Source organism: Rattus norvegicus, chromosome 20, assembly GCF_021556685.1.
Source record: "Rattus norvegicus strain SHRSP/BbbUtx chromosome 20, alternate assembly SHRSP_T2T, whole genome shotgun sequence".
NCBI lineage: Eukaryota > Metazoa > Chordata > Mammalia > Rodentia > Muridae > Rattus > Rattus norvegicus.
Window position 1 is genome coordinate 27,655,520 of NC_141553.1, and position 15,876 is coordinate 27,671,395.

The window sequence follows — 15,876 nt, forward strand, 5'->3', positions numbered from 1 at the left end:
CAAAGGGAGACAACCCTGGATATAGAAAACCAAAGGAAGAGACAAGGAGCCATACATACAAGCATCACCAACAGAATACAAGAGATAGAAGAGAGACTCTCAGGAGCAGAAGATTCCATAGAAATCATCGACACAACTGTCAAAGATAATGTAAAACGGAAAAAGCTACTGGTCCATAATATACAGGAAATCCAGGACTCAATGAGAAGATCAAAACTAAGGATAATAGGTATAGAAGAAAGGGAAGACTCCCAGCTCAAAGGATCAGTAACTATCTTCTCTTCAACAAAATCATAGAAGAAAACTTTCCTAACCTAACGAAAGAGATGCCCATAAACATACAAGAAGCCTACAGAACTCCAAATAGATTGGACCAGAAAATTATCCTCCCGTCACATAATAGTCAAAACACCAAATGCACAATACAAAGAAAGAATATGAAAAGCAGTAAGGGAAAAAGGTCAAGTAACATATAAAGGCAGACCTATCAGAATCACACCAGACTTCTCACCAGAGACTATGAAAGCCAGAAGATCCTGGACAGATGTCATACAGACCCTAAGAGAACACAAATGCCAGCCCAGGTTACTGTATCCTGCAAAACTCTCAATTAACATAGATGGAGAAACCAAGATATTCCATGACAAAACCAAATTTACACAATATCTTTCTACAAATCCAGCACTACAAAGGACAATGAATGGTAAAGCCCAATATAAGGAGGCAAGCTACACCCTAGAAAAAGCAAGAAACTAATCGTCTTGGCAACAAAACAAAGAGAAGAAAAGCACACAAGCATACTCATCCAAATACGAATATAACAGGAAGCAATAATCACTATTCCTTACTATCTCTCAACATCAATGGACTCAACTCCCCAATAAAAAGACATAGATTGACAAACTGGATACGCAATGAGGACCCTGCATTCTGCTGCCTACAGGAAACACACCTCAGAGACAAAGACAGACACTACCTCAGAGTGAAAGGCTGGAAAACAACTTTCCAAGCAAATGGTCAGAAGAAGCAAGCTGGAGTAGCCATTCTAATATCAAATAAAATCAATTTTCAATTAAAAGTCATCAAAAAAGATAAGGAAGGACACTTCATATTCATCAAGGGAAAAATCCACCAAGATGAACTCTCAGTCCTAAATATCTATGCCCCAAATACAAGGGCACCTACATATGTAAAAGAAACCTTACTAAAGCTCAAAACACACATTGCACCTCACACAATAATAGTGGGAGATTTCAACACCCCACTCTCATCAATGGACAGATCATGCAAACAGAAATTAAACAGAGACATAGACAGACTAAGAGAAGTCATGAGCCAAATGGACTTAACGGATATTTATAGAACATTCTATCCTAAAGCAAAAGGATATATCTTCTTCTCAGCTCCTCATGGTACTTTCTCCAAAATTGACCATATAGTTGGTCAAAAAACGGGCCTCAACAGGTACAGAAAGATAGAAATAATCCCATGCGGGCTATCAGACCACCACGGCCTAAAACTGGTCTTCAATAACAATAAGGGAAGAATGCCCACATATACATGGAAATTGAACAATGCTCTACTCAATGATAACCTAGTCAAGGAAGAAATAAAGAAAGAAATTAAAAACTTTTTAGAATTTAATGAAAATGAAGGTACAACATACCCAAACTTATGGGACACAATGAAAGCTGTGCTAAGAGGAAAACTCATAGCGCTGTGTGCCTGCAGAAAGAAACAGGAAAGACCATATGTCAGCAGCTTGACAGCACACCTAAAAGCTCTAGAGCAAAAAGAAGCAAATACACCCAGGAGGAGTAGAAGACAGGAAATAATCAAACTCAGAGCTGAAATCAACCAAGTAGAAACAAAAAGGACCATAGAAAGAATTAACAGAACCAAAAGTTGGTTCTTTGAGAAAATCAACAAGATAGATAAACCCTTAGCCAGACTAACGAGAGGACCCAGAGAGTGTGTCCAAATTAACAAAATCAGAAATGAAAAGGGAGACATAACTACAGATTCAGAGGAAATTCAAAAAAATCATCAGATCTTACTATAAAAGCCTATATTCAACAAAACTTGAAAATCTACAGGAAATGGACAGTTTCCTAGACAAATACCAGGTACTGAAGTTAAATCAGGAACAGATAAACCAGTTAAACAACCCCATAACTCCTAACGAAATAGAAGCAGTCATTAAAGGTCTCAAAACCAAAAAGAGCCCAGGTCCAGACGGGTTCAGTGCAGAATTCTATCAGACCTTCATAGAAGACCTCATACCAATACTATCCAAACTATTCCACAAAATTGAAACAGGTGGAGCGCTACCGAATTCCTTCTATGAAGCCACAATTACTCTTATGCCTAAACCACACAAAGACCCAACAAAGAAAGAGAACTTCAGACCAATTTCCCTTATGAATATTGACGCAAAAATACTCAATAAAATTCTGGCAAACCGAATTCAAGAGCCCATCAAAACAATCATCAACCATGATCAAGTAGGCTTCATCCCAGGCATGCAGGGATGGTTTAATATATGGAAAACCACCAACGTGATCCATATTATAAACAAACCGAAAGAACAAAACCACATGATCATTTCATGAGATGCTGAGAAAGCATTTGACAAAATTCAACATCCCTTTATGATAAAAGTCCTGGAAAGAATAGGAATTCAAGGCCCATACCTAAACATAGTAAAAGCCAGCAAACCAGTTGCTAACATTAAACTAAATGGAGAGAAACTTGAAGCAATTCCACTAAAATCAGGGACTAGACAAGGTTGCCCACTCTCTCCCTACTTATTCAATATAGTTGTTGAAGTTCTAGCGAGAGCAATCAGACAACAAAAGGAGATCAAAGGGATACGGGTTGGAAAAGAAGAAGTCAAAATATCACTATTGGCAGATGATATGATAGTATATTTAAGTGATCCCAAAAGTTCCACTAGAGAACTGCTAAACCTGATAAACACCTTCAGCAAAGTGGCTGGGTATAAAATTAACTCAAATAAATCAGTAGCCTTCCTCTACCCAAAAGATAAACAAGCCGAGAAAGAAATTAGCGAAATAACACCCTTCATAATAGTCCCAAATAATATAAAATACCTCGGTGTGACTTTAACCAAGCAAGTGAAAGATCTGTATGAGAAGAACTTCAAGCCTCTGAAGAAGAAATTGAAGAAGACTTCAGAAGATGGAAAGATCTTCCATGCTCATGGATTGGCAGGATTAATATAGTAAAAATGGCTATTTTACCAAAAGCGATCTACAGATTCAATGCAATCCCCATCAAAATACCAATCCAATTCTTCATAGAGTTAGACAGAACAATTTGCAAATTCATCTGGAATAACAAAAAACCCAGGATAGCTAAAATATCCTCAACAATAAAAGGACTTCTGGGGGAATCAGTATACCAGAACTCAAGCAGTATTACAGAGCAATAGTGATAAAAACTGCATGGTATTATTGGTACAGAGATAGACAGATAGACCAGTGGAATAGAATTGAAGACCCAGAAATGAACCCACCCACCTATGGTCACTTGATTTTTGACAAAGGAGCCAAAACCATCCAATGGAAAAAAGATAGCATTTTCAGCAAATGGTGCTGGTTCAACTGTAGGTCAACATGTAGAAGAATGCAGATCAATCCATGTTTATCACCCTGTACAAAGCTTAAGTCCAAGTGGATCAAGGACCTCCACATCAAACTAGATGCACTCAAACTAATAGAAGAAAAAGTGGGGAAGAATCTTGAACACATGGGCACTGGAGAAAATTTCCTGAACAAAACACCAATGGCTTATGCTCTAAGATCAAGAATCGACAGATGGGATTTCATAAAACTGCAAAGGTTCTTTCTGTAAGGCAAAGGACACTGTTGTTAGGACAAAACGGCAACCAACAGATTGGGGAAAGATCTTTACCAATCCTACAACTGATAGAGGGCTTATATCCAAAATATACAAAGAACTCAAGAAGTTAGACTACAGGGAGACAAATAACCCTATTAAAAAATGGGGTTCAGAGCTAAACAAAGAATTCACAGGTGAGGAATGTCGAATGGCTGAGAAACACCTAAAGAAATGTTCAACATCTTTAGTCATAAGGGAAACCAAAACAACCCTGAGATTTCACCTCACACCAGTGAGAATGGCTAAGATCAAAAACTCAGGTGACAGCAAATGCTGGCAAGGATGTGGAGAAAGAGGAACACTCCTCCATTGTTGGTGGGATTGCAGACTGGTACAACCATTCTGGAAATCAGTCTGGAGGTTCCTCAGAAAAATTGGACATTGAACTACCTGAGGACCCAGCTATACCTCTCTTGGGCATATGCCCAAAAGATGCCCCAACACATAACAAAGACACATGCTCCACTATGTTCATAGCAGCCTTATTTATAATAGCCAGAAGCTGGAAAGAACCCAGATGCCGTTCAACAGCGGAAGGGATACAGAAAATGTGGTACATCTACACAGTGGAATATTACTCAGCTATCAAAAACAATGACTATGAAATACATAGGCAAATGGATGGAACTAGAAGATATTATCCTGAGTGAGGTAACCCAATCACAGAAAAACACACATGGTATGCACTCATTGATAAGTGGCTATTAGCCCAAATGCTTGAATTACCCTAGATGCACAGAACACATGAAACTCAAGACAGATGATCAAAATGCAAATGCTTCACTCCTTTAAAAGGGGAACAAGAATACCCTAGGCAGGGAATAGGGAGGCAAAGATTAAAACAGAGGCAGAAGGAACACCCATTCAGAGCCTGCCCCACATGTGGCCCATACATATATAGCCATCCAATTAGACAAGATGGATGAAGCAAAGAAGTGCAGGCCGACAGGAGCCGGATGTAGATCTCTCCTGAGAGACACAGCCAGAATACAGCAAATACATAGGCGAATGCCATCATTAAACCACTGAACTGAGAACGGGACCCCCATTGAAGGAATCTTAGAAAGGACTGGAAGAACTTGAAGGGGCTTGAGACTCCATATGAACAACAATGCCAAACAACCAGAGCTTCCAGGGACTAAGCCACTCCCCAAAGACTATACATGGACTGACCCTGGGCTCCAACCTCATAGGTAGCAATGAATAGCCTAGTAAGGGCACCAGGGGAAGGGGAAGCCCTTGGTCCTGCCAAGACTGAACCCCCAGTGAACGTGTTTTTTGGGGGTTGGGTGGTATTGGGGGGGTGGATGGGGAGGGGAACATCCACAGAAGAGGGGAGGGGAAGGGGTTAAGGGGATGTTGGCTGGGAAACCGGGAAAGGGAATAACAATCGAAACGTAAATAAGAAATACTCAAGTTAATAAAGATGAAAAAAAAAAGCCAAAACAAAACAAAATTTTAAATAAAAAGAAATAGCACAAGAAACACAAATACATACAAATACCATAAAAACACAAAAATAAGAAACTGTAATATATGAGCAAAAGACCAGACTAAAAGACTAAACGGAAAGAAAAAAGAATAAAAGAAGAAAGGCAAACTTTAAAGAAGAAAGATGGACCACCTTTTAAGCTTGTAAGTTAAATATTTAACAAAAGGTACCATGAAGGTGGATGTAGTGGTGAACATGTGCAGTCAACACTAGAGAAGCACAGGCAAGAGAACTCAGGCACCTTTACAGCTAGCTTGGTCTACACATGATGTTCCAGACCGGGCAAAGCTGTACAGTAAGATTATTAACATTACTAGTATTAAGTATTACAACTAGTAGATTAACTAGCTCTGTGATAATTAAGCCACCTAATCATGCTGGCTGTTGCAGATAATCTCAAATACAGTAGAGGGCAGTGTGGCGAAGCTCGTTTCTGTGAAGACACAGCAGGCTTGTCTACTATATCCATATTGTTGCTTTTTAAAAAAGTTTGAGCTGGCAGATGACTTGGTGATTCTGGTGTCTGCTGAGCAAGCATAACCTGAGCAAGGGCCTGAGATGGGTCTCTAACATCCGTATGAAAGCTAAGCACAGCACTGAGGCTATAGACAGGTGGCCAGCCTGTGTAGCCAAAATGTTGAGATTCAAGTTTAGTGAGAGACACCAGCTCAAAACAAAGAAAAAAGGCCAGAGGCCATGAATTTGAGAGTACATGGGGCTTGGGGAAAAATGAGAAAGGGGAAATGATGTAATTGTATTTTAATTTTTTTAAAAAAAGGAAAGAACGATGCCTGAGTGTGTCCTCTGCATGGACATGGGTAGGCAAACATGCACAAACGAGAGCTGAGAGCCAGACAAATCCGAACAGAACCTAGCGATTTGTTTGCAGAGTTTATTTTTAAGTGAAAGATTAAGTAAAGTGGCATTAGTGTTCTTTATTCCTTTTTATTTGTGAGAGCCAGAGGTGTCAGCTCCTGTGGAACTGGAGTTAGAGGGGGTTATGAGCCACTGAACACGGCAGCTGGGAACTGAACTCACGTACTTCACCAGAGCATCCGAGTCATGCCACTATTGCTCCAGTGGTCCCAGCTCGCCTGGCAGATTGGTATTGTAGCTTGTCAAGTTCCCAGCTGTATAGGACTGTTACCTCCAGCAGCCTGAGTGGACTGAGAAAAGCAGCAAAGAAGCTGCCTGGGGCCAACTTGAGCACTTGTTCTACAGCCAATGTGTGTGATGTCTTCAGCCATAGGGTCTCATTTGTCATCTAGCTCTGAGAGGCAACTGAGAGCAGTGTCACTATCTTGTCCTGGTGGTCTCCAGCCCCTCCTGTACCCCAACCAACAGCTCACCTACCACCTCTGGGGAATTCTGTTTAGAACATGGGACTTTGGAACCCAGACATACTTATTTTCTTTTAAAGATAGGGTCTGGCTATGTATGAGTTCTAGTGGCCTAGAACTCATAAAGCTCTACCTGCTTCTGCATGCTTTGTGAAAGGCTTATGCCAATACACTGGGCCCAAGACACTGTTAGTCTTTCTCTGTTTAACAGAAATATTAATTTTTAAAAAGGTAATTCAGTGTTATGTGAACAGCAAGGCTTTTTAAAATTTCTTGGAATGATATACTGAAGGAACTTTTGGAAAATAAATTTTACACATTTAAAAGCAATGTAAAACTGTTGTACACGATGTAATGGGAGTATCTGCTGAATCAAAGTGTAATGATACAAGTCTCTGATTTTTTTTTCTTTGCATTGGTTCTAATTAAATCAGTGCTTCTCATTATTAGTGGTGTGCCAGTCACATGTGAAACATTTTCAAGGTAGGGGGTTAAGGAATCTGATCTCAAAGTGCCATTCTGGTGCTGGTATTGGTAAAAATCTTGCTGTTATTCGTAATAATGTGTGGGTTCCAGAATGTAGTAGGCCAGAGGATATATCACCCAGTCTTTTCGAAGTTGTTTTTGAATGGTGTGGTATCTATTCTTTAGTTGGAGACAGAAATCCTTGTTTAAAACTCACTGAGCAAGTTTGTGTATAGTTATTGTTTTAAATGAGGAGGCATTTGGAAATCAGTAGTAAGGTATAAGATCTTAGAAGCTATTTAAAGATATAAATACTAATGCTGTTTAAGTTCATAGAAGCATGTGGTAATTACAAGCAAATATGGAAATATATACTACTGTACTATTTAATATTAATTATTACTTTTTTAGTATAAAAATTGGGCCTTTTTTTTCCTTTTTGGTTTTAAGAGACAGGGTTTCTTAGTGTAGCCTTGGCTGTCTTAGAACTTGCTCTGTAGACCAGGCTAGCCTTGAACTCACAGAGATCTGCCTGCCTCTGCCTCCTGAGTGCTGGAATTAAAGGCATGTGCTAAATGAGTTTACCCCATTGTAATTGGACTGCCTTCCTTTCTCCTTCCCCACTGAGTTCTAATAAACCAGTGAGGGGATGAGTCTACATTTGTGGTCTCTTATGATTTACTTCTTTTATATTTTTGTTAAAGTTGATGGTTCCTTTTTGTTTAGCCTTCTGTTTCTGATTGAATAACTGATACACAGTTGGTGGTTGTTTATGTTGTTTCTAGCTGACTACCTGGCTCAAGCGTTTGACTCCCTTTGTTTGGACTTGAAGACAGATGAAGGAAAAACCTTATTTTTGGAGTACCAAGCCGTTCCGGTAATCCTGAGACACCTGAGAATATCCAGTAAAGGGCTCTTGTCCAACGTCATCGACAGCCTGCTTCAGATGACAGTAGAGTCAAGTGAGTTTCCATCTTTGTGTCTGTGAGAAATGACACTAGGGTGTCCTTCTGATCACAACATGTTAGCCCCATACTCCCGGTACCGCTGCACAGTGATGTAAATGGTGACTGCTTTCAAAGTTATTATTTAGACCAGCGCACAGAATGATGATACGTATGTGTAGCTGGTTCCCTTCTTCCTCCTCTTAGTCCTCCTCTGTCCCTTCTGTTTCCCACATCCCCTGCAATGTCTTCCTCCCCTCTCATGATTCCCCTTCTACTTCAGTATCCTGCAGAAACAAACCTATAGACAGAGCTCTATACCCATTCTATAATCTACAGGTCAGCTCCTTGTATGAGAAGTAATGGGATCTTTGTCTATTTCATTTATCACAATTTTGTTTGCATCTTTTCTGGAAATGTCATGATCTTGTTTTTCTTTATGCTGCATAAAATCCCCTTGAGTATGTGTATGTGCCACACTTTCTTCATTAACTCCCTTGCTGATGGACACAGAAGGATTCATCCATTTCCCAGTTGTTGGGAATCATGGATGCACAAAGCTCTGTGCTGGGCTGACTTAGTGTAGATGGGTGATAGAGTGGGTCTGTATTTAGTTTTGGAGGATATACTGTATATCAGTGGCTGTACAACAGCTTCTCAGTATTTTCAAATTTCAAATTTCAAATCTCTTTGAGATTCAGGGACAATAAATCAGTATCTCAGGAATTCTCAAAATTTCAAAATTATGATGACTTCGTACATCTTTCCTACTTCATTCTGTGTTAACTGGATAGCTAAAATTCATATTTAAAAATAAAATACACTAAATTGAGCAGTATTTACAAAGAACTAATCTTATAGGAATATTTAAACAGTGGAAATTATAATTTTAAATTTATATCTCCCAGTCAGGTAGCAGCCCCTCTTGGAATCACAAAGTGGCTAAGGTCCATGAAGTATGTACTTTGCACTGAAAATGTGTTATGCCTTGAGAGACTATTCAAAGGTCTTAATTGCATATAATACACACACACACACACACACACACACACACACACACACACACACACACACACATGCACACACAAGTTTTGCAATTTTGTTTTTCTTTAGAGCTAAATAGTGGTTCTTCCTTTTATGTATGTTTAGATTTTTATTACTCATTCACCTTTTGAAGAGCACCTAAGTTGCTTGTGTTTCCCTGCTGTATTGAATATAGCAGCACTGGACATGGGGTGCAGACCTCCCTACTATAGCATCAGGAGTTCTGTGCATATGCCCAGGAGGACAATAGCTGTAGCATATGGTGGGTCTGTTTTCTGAGGACCCACCAAGCTGATTTCCATCATTATTGTATGGCCTCCCACCAGCAGTGGGAACAACAGAAGAACAGTTCTCTCTCTGCATCCTCTAACGTTTGTCAGATTTCTTGATGGCAGCTACTCTGACTGGGCTGAGGCATTATCGCAAAGCATTTCCCTGATGTCTAGGGATATTGAACATTTTAAAATTGTTATTGGTCATTCGTCTTTCTGCCTGCCTGCCTGCCTGCCTGCCTTCCTGCCTGCCTGCCTGCCTGCCTTCCTTCCTTCCTTCCTTCCTTCCTTCCTTCCTTCCTTCCTTCCTTCCTTCCTTCCTTTCTTCCCCATTTGCTAATTTGCAATTTTATTTCCTAGGCATCTACTTTCTGCAGTTCTTTGTAAATTCTGGTTATCTGCCCCATATCTGAAATGTAGCTGGAAAGGTTTTCCTCCCATTTTCTGGATGTCTGTGAACTCTGCTGATAGCTTCCTGTGCTGTGCAGAAGATTATTTTCATGTAGATTTTTGTCTGTTGATTTTGAGGACTAGTTTTTGTGCTATTGAAGTTCTGTCCAGAAAGTTCTTGCCCACCTTAGTGTCTTGAACAGAATTTTCTGTGTTTTCCTCTAGATGTTCAGTGTTTATTTTCCTTTTCTTACTTTTACTAGTACAGTGTGTTTTGTTCTTGATCATGCTTATTCCCTTCCCCAACTCATCTCAGATCCTGTTCACTCATTTGTTCTCCTTCCACCCAGACCAGTTGGTGCTGCCCAGCTGTTCTTGCATGTGTGCTCCTCCCCTGGAGCTTGTTTGGCTTTACCAGGGCTTACACTCTTAGAGGAGACTGACTTGCCCTCTCAGCAGTTAGCTAGCAGTTGCTAATTGCTCCATGGTTAGGGTGGGATTTTATGCCTAACTCCCAGCTTCATGCTATGATTTGGTCTGGTGCAGTCTTGCACAGGTCTTGCACATACTGTCACAAATGCCCTGTTGTGTCCCGAGGACGCTGCTGCCTTGTGTCATCCACTGCCTCTGGCACTTGCACTATTGCCTTTTCTTCCTCAGTGATCCTGAGCCTCGAGAGGATATATGCAGTGTAAGTGTTCCATTTAGAGCTGAGCATTCTACAGTCGTTTAATTTTCTGTACCTTGGCCAGTTGTGGGTCTCTGTGTTAAAAAAAAAAATCTAGTACAAATAAAAGTTTGTGGTAAGCCAGTCAGTGGTGGTGCACGCCTTTAATCCCAGCACTAAGGAGGCAAAGGCAGGCCTGGTCTACAAAATGAGTTCCAGGACAGCCAGGGCTGCACAAAGAAACCCTGCTTTGAAAAACAACAACAGCAAAAGTGTATGGTAAATCACTAGGAGTCAGTTGAACACTATGTCTATTCAGCAAATAATAATAGTAGGTAGTGTTCCCTCTGGCCTAAGTCCTATTTAGCCATAGGTTCTGACACTGATAATACGACAGGTATGGGTTTCATTTTGTGGAAAACCAATCAGAAGGTGGTTGGTAAAGCATGATAGAAGTATGGATGGCACAGCGACCAGAATGCCCATCCTAGCATGGGTAAGGATCACAGTACACAAACTGCAAGCAGCTCCAGGAAGAGCAATGTTAGTGCTTGTATATCTGTTAGGGAGGGACCTTGGGGGTCACGTGTGCTTGTGAGGTCCTCTTGAGGGAGGTGGCTCCTGAGCCTCTCTCCTTCCCAAAGGGAATGTTTCTGTTTAGAGGAAGTAGCTGCATAGCACTAGTTCTCCATAGCTCGCTTACACTCCTTTCTTTTTCCACCGGCCGATTTCTGATGCCCTGGCTTTCCTTATGGCTTTACATTTTGTTACTTCAATAGTTTATTTTAATCAATACTGTCTCAAGATAGTAACATACAAGCCTTCCAAGTTTCTACATATAAAAAGCAAGAGGAATGCAGAGCTATAATGGGAAATAACTTACTTGTGTTAATTTAAAAAAGCCTTTGCAGAGGCTTTTTACTAAAGAAATGGTTTTAAAGGGTATGATTTGACACTGAGTGATTTTTGTTGTTAGTGTTGTTTTTCAGCCTCCCCTAACTACCCAGTACCAGTAACTTATGCTTCCAAAGTATTTTCATATATTATCTTGTAATAAACACAATGAATGAATAGGACTTCTTACCTTTGCATGCATCTCTATTGCATGGTTCTTAAACACACAGTTTCATTTTTTAAAAAAAATTTACTTTTATTTTATGTGCATTTGACCGTATATAAGTCAATGTGAGACTGTCAGATCTTGGAGTTACAGACAGCTGTGAAGATTCCAGGTGAGTGCTGGGAATTGAACTCAGGTTCTTTGGAGGAGCATTCAGTGCTCTTAAATGCTGAGCTGTCACTCCAGCCCCAAGATATAGTTCCTAAATAAAAGGATATGTGTATTTAAGGCGTTTGGTAACAAATTTGGGAAATCTCTATTATTTTATTCTTTTGTTTGTTTTGTTTTTTCAAGACAGGGTTTCTCTGTGTAGCTCTGGCTATCTTGGAACTCACTCTGTAGACAAGGCTGGCCTTGAACTTGGAGATCTGCCTGCCCCTGCCTCCTAAATGCTGGGATTAAAGGTACTTGCCACCACCACCCATCTTATTATTTTATTCTTACTGAGATTGAATATGTTTTGTTCTCTTATAGTTGGGTTAGTTATGCTCATTAAAAATAATAGGTTCTAATTGATTTATAACAACTCAGTAATGTCTTCAGTCTTAAGGCACATAGCAAGCAAAGTCATCTCATTTCCTCTTTTAAGTTTGTAATTTCTCTTGATTATTTTAGTTTTTATTTTGATTTTAATTTTACAGATAAATTCATTTTTATGTTAACTCTCAAGTTTTTGTTTATTCTGTTTTGAGGTTATTATATCATTACATTGTGCCCCATTCCCTTTGTTCCTTCAAACCCTCCCATATGCCTTTCCGTGCTCTCGTCTCAAACCTGATGCCCCTTTTCTCACCAGTTGTTGTTAAATTGTTGTTACAGCTCATGTTTAGGCGGTCACGTTGTTGAGACCTCACAGTTGCAGCTTCTCATATCCTAGGGAGTCTCACAGGAAACTCTTGATCCTCAAGTTTCTGCCTGCTCTTGGGCTCAGAATGTCCTTTCCTATCTCATACAGAGTTGTTACGGGTTTAAAGAAAACTACTTTACTACATCAACAGAATGGCTTATTTGCAGTCACCTGGACTGGGCTTCCAGTTAGAAGTTTGTTGAAGAAACATGTTCTCCTTTCCTTTCAAGCACGCTTTGTATTAGATAATAACCTGCTCCGTGTGACGCCCAACGAGAGTTTGTTTTTGCTTTTCAAATGATAATTTTGTCCCAAAGTTTAAGGATGAAAGCATGACAGTCCAAGGCAGTGTTGATGCATGACTCACATGAGTCTGATTTTGCTTTTATAATTTCCTTTTTGTATTCCTTTTCACACAGTAAAGCATGGTGACTTGTTTTGCAGAGTCCCTGCAGCCTTTCCTGGAAGCCTGTAGCAACTCTCTGTTTTTTCGTACTTGTTCTGTGCTGCTGCGAACCCCTAAACTTGATCTTCACATCCTAGAAAAGCTCAGCATTATCCTACAGAAGCTTTCCAAAATCAAGTAAGGAAGTCATTTTTGTAACATTCTTAATTGATAATTATATTGTGATCATTATTGGGGTTGCTTTTTCAGTCTCAATCTCAAGCCGGTTTTACTTATTACTTCATTCTAATGTGATCATGATTTCCAGTCTATAGATGTAAAAATTTAAGAATCAAAGACCACATATTTGGGGCTGGGCAGAGGCTCAGCAGGTAAGAGTAGGTACTTATAAGCCCAAGAACCTGAGTTTAAACCCCAGGACTCACATAAAAGACTAAGTGTGGCTATGTGTACCTTTGAGCCCAGCACTGTGAGATAGATAGATAGGAGATAGAGACAGGAGGATCAGCAGGCCTTGGTGTGCAACAGCATAACTCCAGGTTCAGTGAGAGACCTTGTTCCAAGGGAACAAGTCAGAAAGTGGTAGATAGTAGTACACCAGACATCCTCCCTTGTCCTTTATGCATACACTCACCTGCACATGCCTGTACCAAACAACACACACACACACACACACACACACACACACACACACACACACACACACACTTTAGAGACACAGATTTAATAATGGACATTAGTCTTTGAATATATATTGTTGTTCCTCAGTTGATTCAGTTCATGAACTTTAAATATCAGACAGCATGCAAAACCAAGAAAACGGCTTTCTTAAGGTTGAGAGGGAGATTATTTGTATATTGGGGGTTGCTTTTTGTTTTTATGGTACTAGGAACCCAGGACTAACTGCATGGCTCTTCTAATAAGAACAAGGTTATTAATCAAGTGATAACATCAGAACAAATCACTGTATACTGATATTTTATATGAGTCAAATGAGAAAATCAAAGTGATAGTAAACTTGCATTGGTGCCTGTCTGTGTGTCTGAATGTGTGTGTGTGTGTGTGTGTGTGTGTGTCTGTGTATGTCTCTGTGTATCTGTGTCTGTGTATGTCTCTGAGTGTATGTCTCAGTGTCTGTGTGTTTGTATATCTGTGTGTGTATATCTGTGTGTCTGTTGTGTCTCTGTCTCTCTGTCTGTCTCTCTGTATGCGTGTATGTGGAAACTCAAGGTTGAGGAAGTGTCTTCCTCTTCTTTTTTGAGACCAGGTCTCTCTCTGAGCCTGGAGCTTGCTGATTGGCTAGGCTACATGACCAATGAGTCTGGGAAACCACCCGTCTCTACCTTCGTTAATGTGGAGCTATTTGATAATTTCTCTCTGAGATACATTCAGATAAGAAAATAAAATATGGTGGAGTTCTGTTTTACATTTAGGATAGTATTCTAATTAAAATGAAATTACTGAATGCCTTCTCTTTTTCTTCTTTCTTTTTCTGCTCCTCTTTTCTTCCTCTTCCTTTTCCTCCTCTTCTTTCTTTGTTCCTCCTTCTCCTATTCTGTTGTTTTGTAAGACAAAGTCTGTCTATGTACCCCTGACTACCCTAGAACTTGCTGTGTAGACCAGGCTGTCCTGGAACTCAATCTGCCTACCTCTGCCTCAGAGTGCTGGGATTAAAGGCGCTCAGAATGACACCAAGCTTGAATGTCTGTCAGAGAGAAAATGAAAAATAGTATATTTGCCATTTTAGATCCTTAAGGTAACTGTCAGTCTCTGTCTAACTGTGGGAAGCAGGGGTTCCTTGTTCCTAGCAGTTTTATTCTGTTAGTGAATTTGGATCAGTTTTTAGGATATAAACTATTTTCTTTTTTTGCCTTTAATGTTTTTCCACTCTGGGCTTAGCTCATAAAACCTAGTTTTCTTAGCTTCTTAATCCTGTAGTCAGCCATTTTCTCCGTTGTTTTAAAAAGCAAGTGCTATTTCCTCACATTTGCATAATTCTCTCAAGTTTATAAGTAATAAGTAATATGCCCATTCTTTTACAGGAGTAACAAGAAACTCTTTGAAGTTTTCACCATTCACCTAATGCTTCAGGAAATACAAAGGACAACACATCCAGAGCACGCCTTTCTCTGTATTAACCTCAATTCAACTCTGTTCAATCTGGGTTTGACAAAATGTAACTCCCTGGTCTCCAGTATAGGCCATTAGAGTGTGTGTGTGTGTGTGTGTGTGTGTGTGTGTGTGTGTGTGTGTGTGTGTGTGTGTGTTCTTTATTTGTAAAAGTGGAAAAATCACCAAAGTACAATTCCACAGAGTAAAATTATCACCAGCATCATTTATCATGAAAGATACCTAGAAAGATTTTTCAGCTTTGTAAAGGAGACCCAAAAGGTATGGATGTTTTAAATGTTTCAGTTGAAGGTAATACTAATGTACAAGGTGGCTTTTTCAGAATTCAAGGCATCAGGGTCACATGCAAGGCAACAGGGTTATATTTTATAAAAAAATTTAGGAAAAGTCTTTCTTGAAATTATGTGAATATTTGGAATATAATTTGTCCTTATGTGGAAATAAACTGTTATCATTTTTCCCTTAATATAGTAGAATCCCTTCTCTTGATAATATATTTTCTTAAAGATAGGGTTTTACGTAGCACTGGGTGTCCTGGGACAGACTGGGTGTGTCAATCACGCCTCCTACCTCTGCCCCCAAGTGCTGGAACCAACATGCCTGCCACCACACCATTTAAGTACTTACCTTGTATTTGTTCATTCTTTTTTTCTTTTACCTTTATTTGCATTGTGGTTGTTAGGCAGGTACTATGCTAAGCTATAACTCGAGCCCAAGAGTATATGTGGTTTATACAACATTGTTTTATGACACTGGATGCATACTTTATGAAATTGGGTTAAACTAGGAACATGATGTGTGTTCTCCATTCTTGTTCAGTACAGTACTAGAAGTC

At 39.7% G+C, this 15,876-nt stretch overlaps 1 protein-coding gene across 4 annotated transcripts in view; it reads left to right on the top strand.

The window, feature by feature from the left end:
• The window catches only part of Ccdc138 (coiled-coil domain containing 138), a 78,240-nt gene extending 62,733 nt beyond the window's left edge, over positions 1 to 15,507 (top strand). For all 4 annotated transcript variants that reach the window (NM_001432150.1, XM_087598215.1, XM_087598216.1 and 1 more), the window contains 3 exon segments: positions 8,007 to 8,183; positions 12,950 to 13,088; positions 14,954 to 15,507. In NM_001432150.1, the coding sequence (NP_001419079.1) occupies positions 8,007 to 8,183; positions 12,950 to 13,088; positions 14,954 to 15,119 (482 nt within the window). In that variant the 3' untranslated portion in view covers positions 15,120 to 15,507.
• Positions 15,508 to 15,876: the final 369 nt, after the last annotated feature.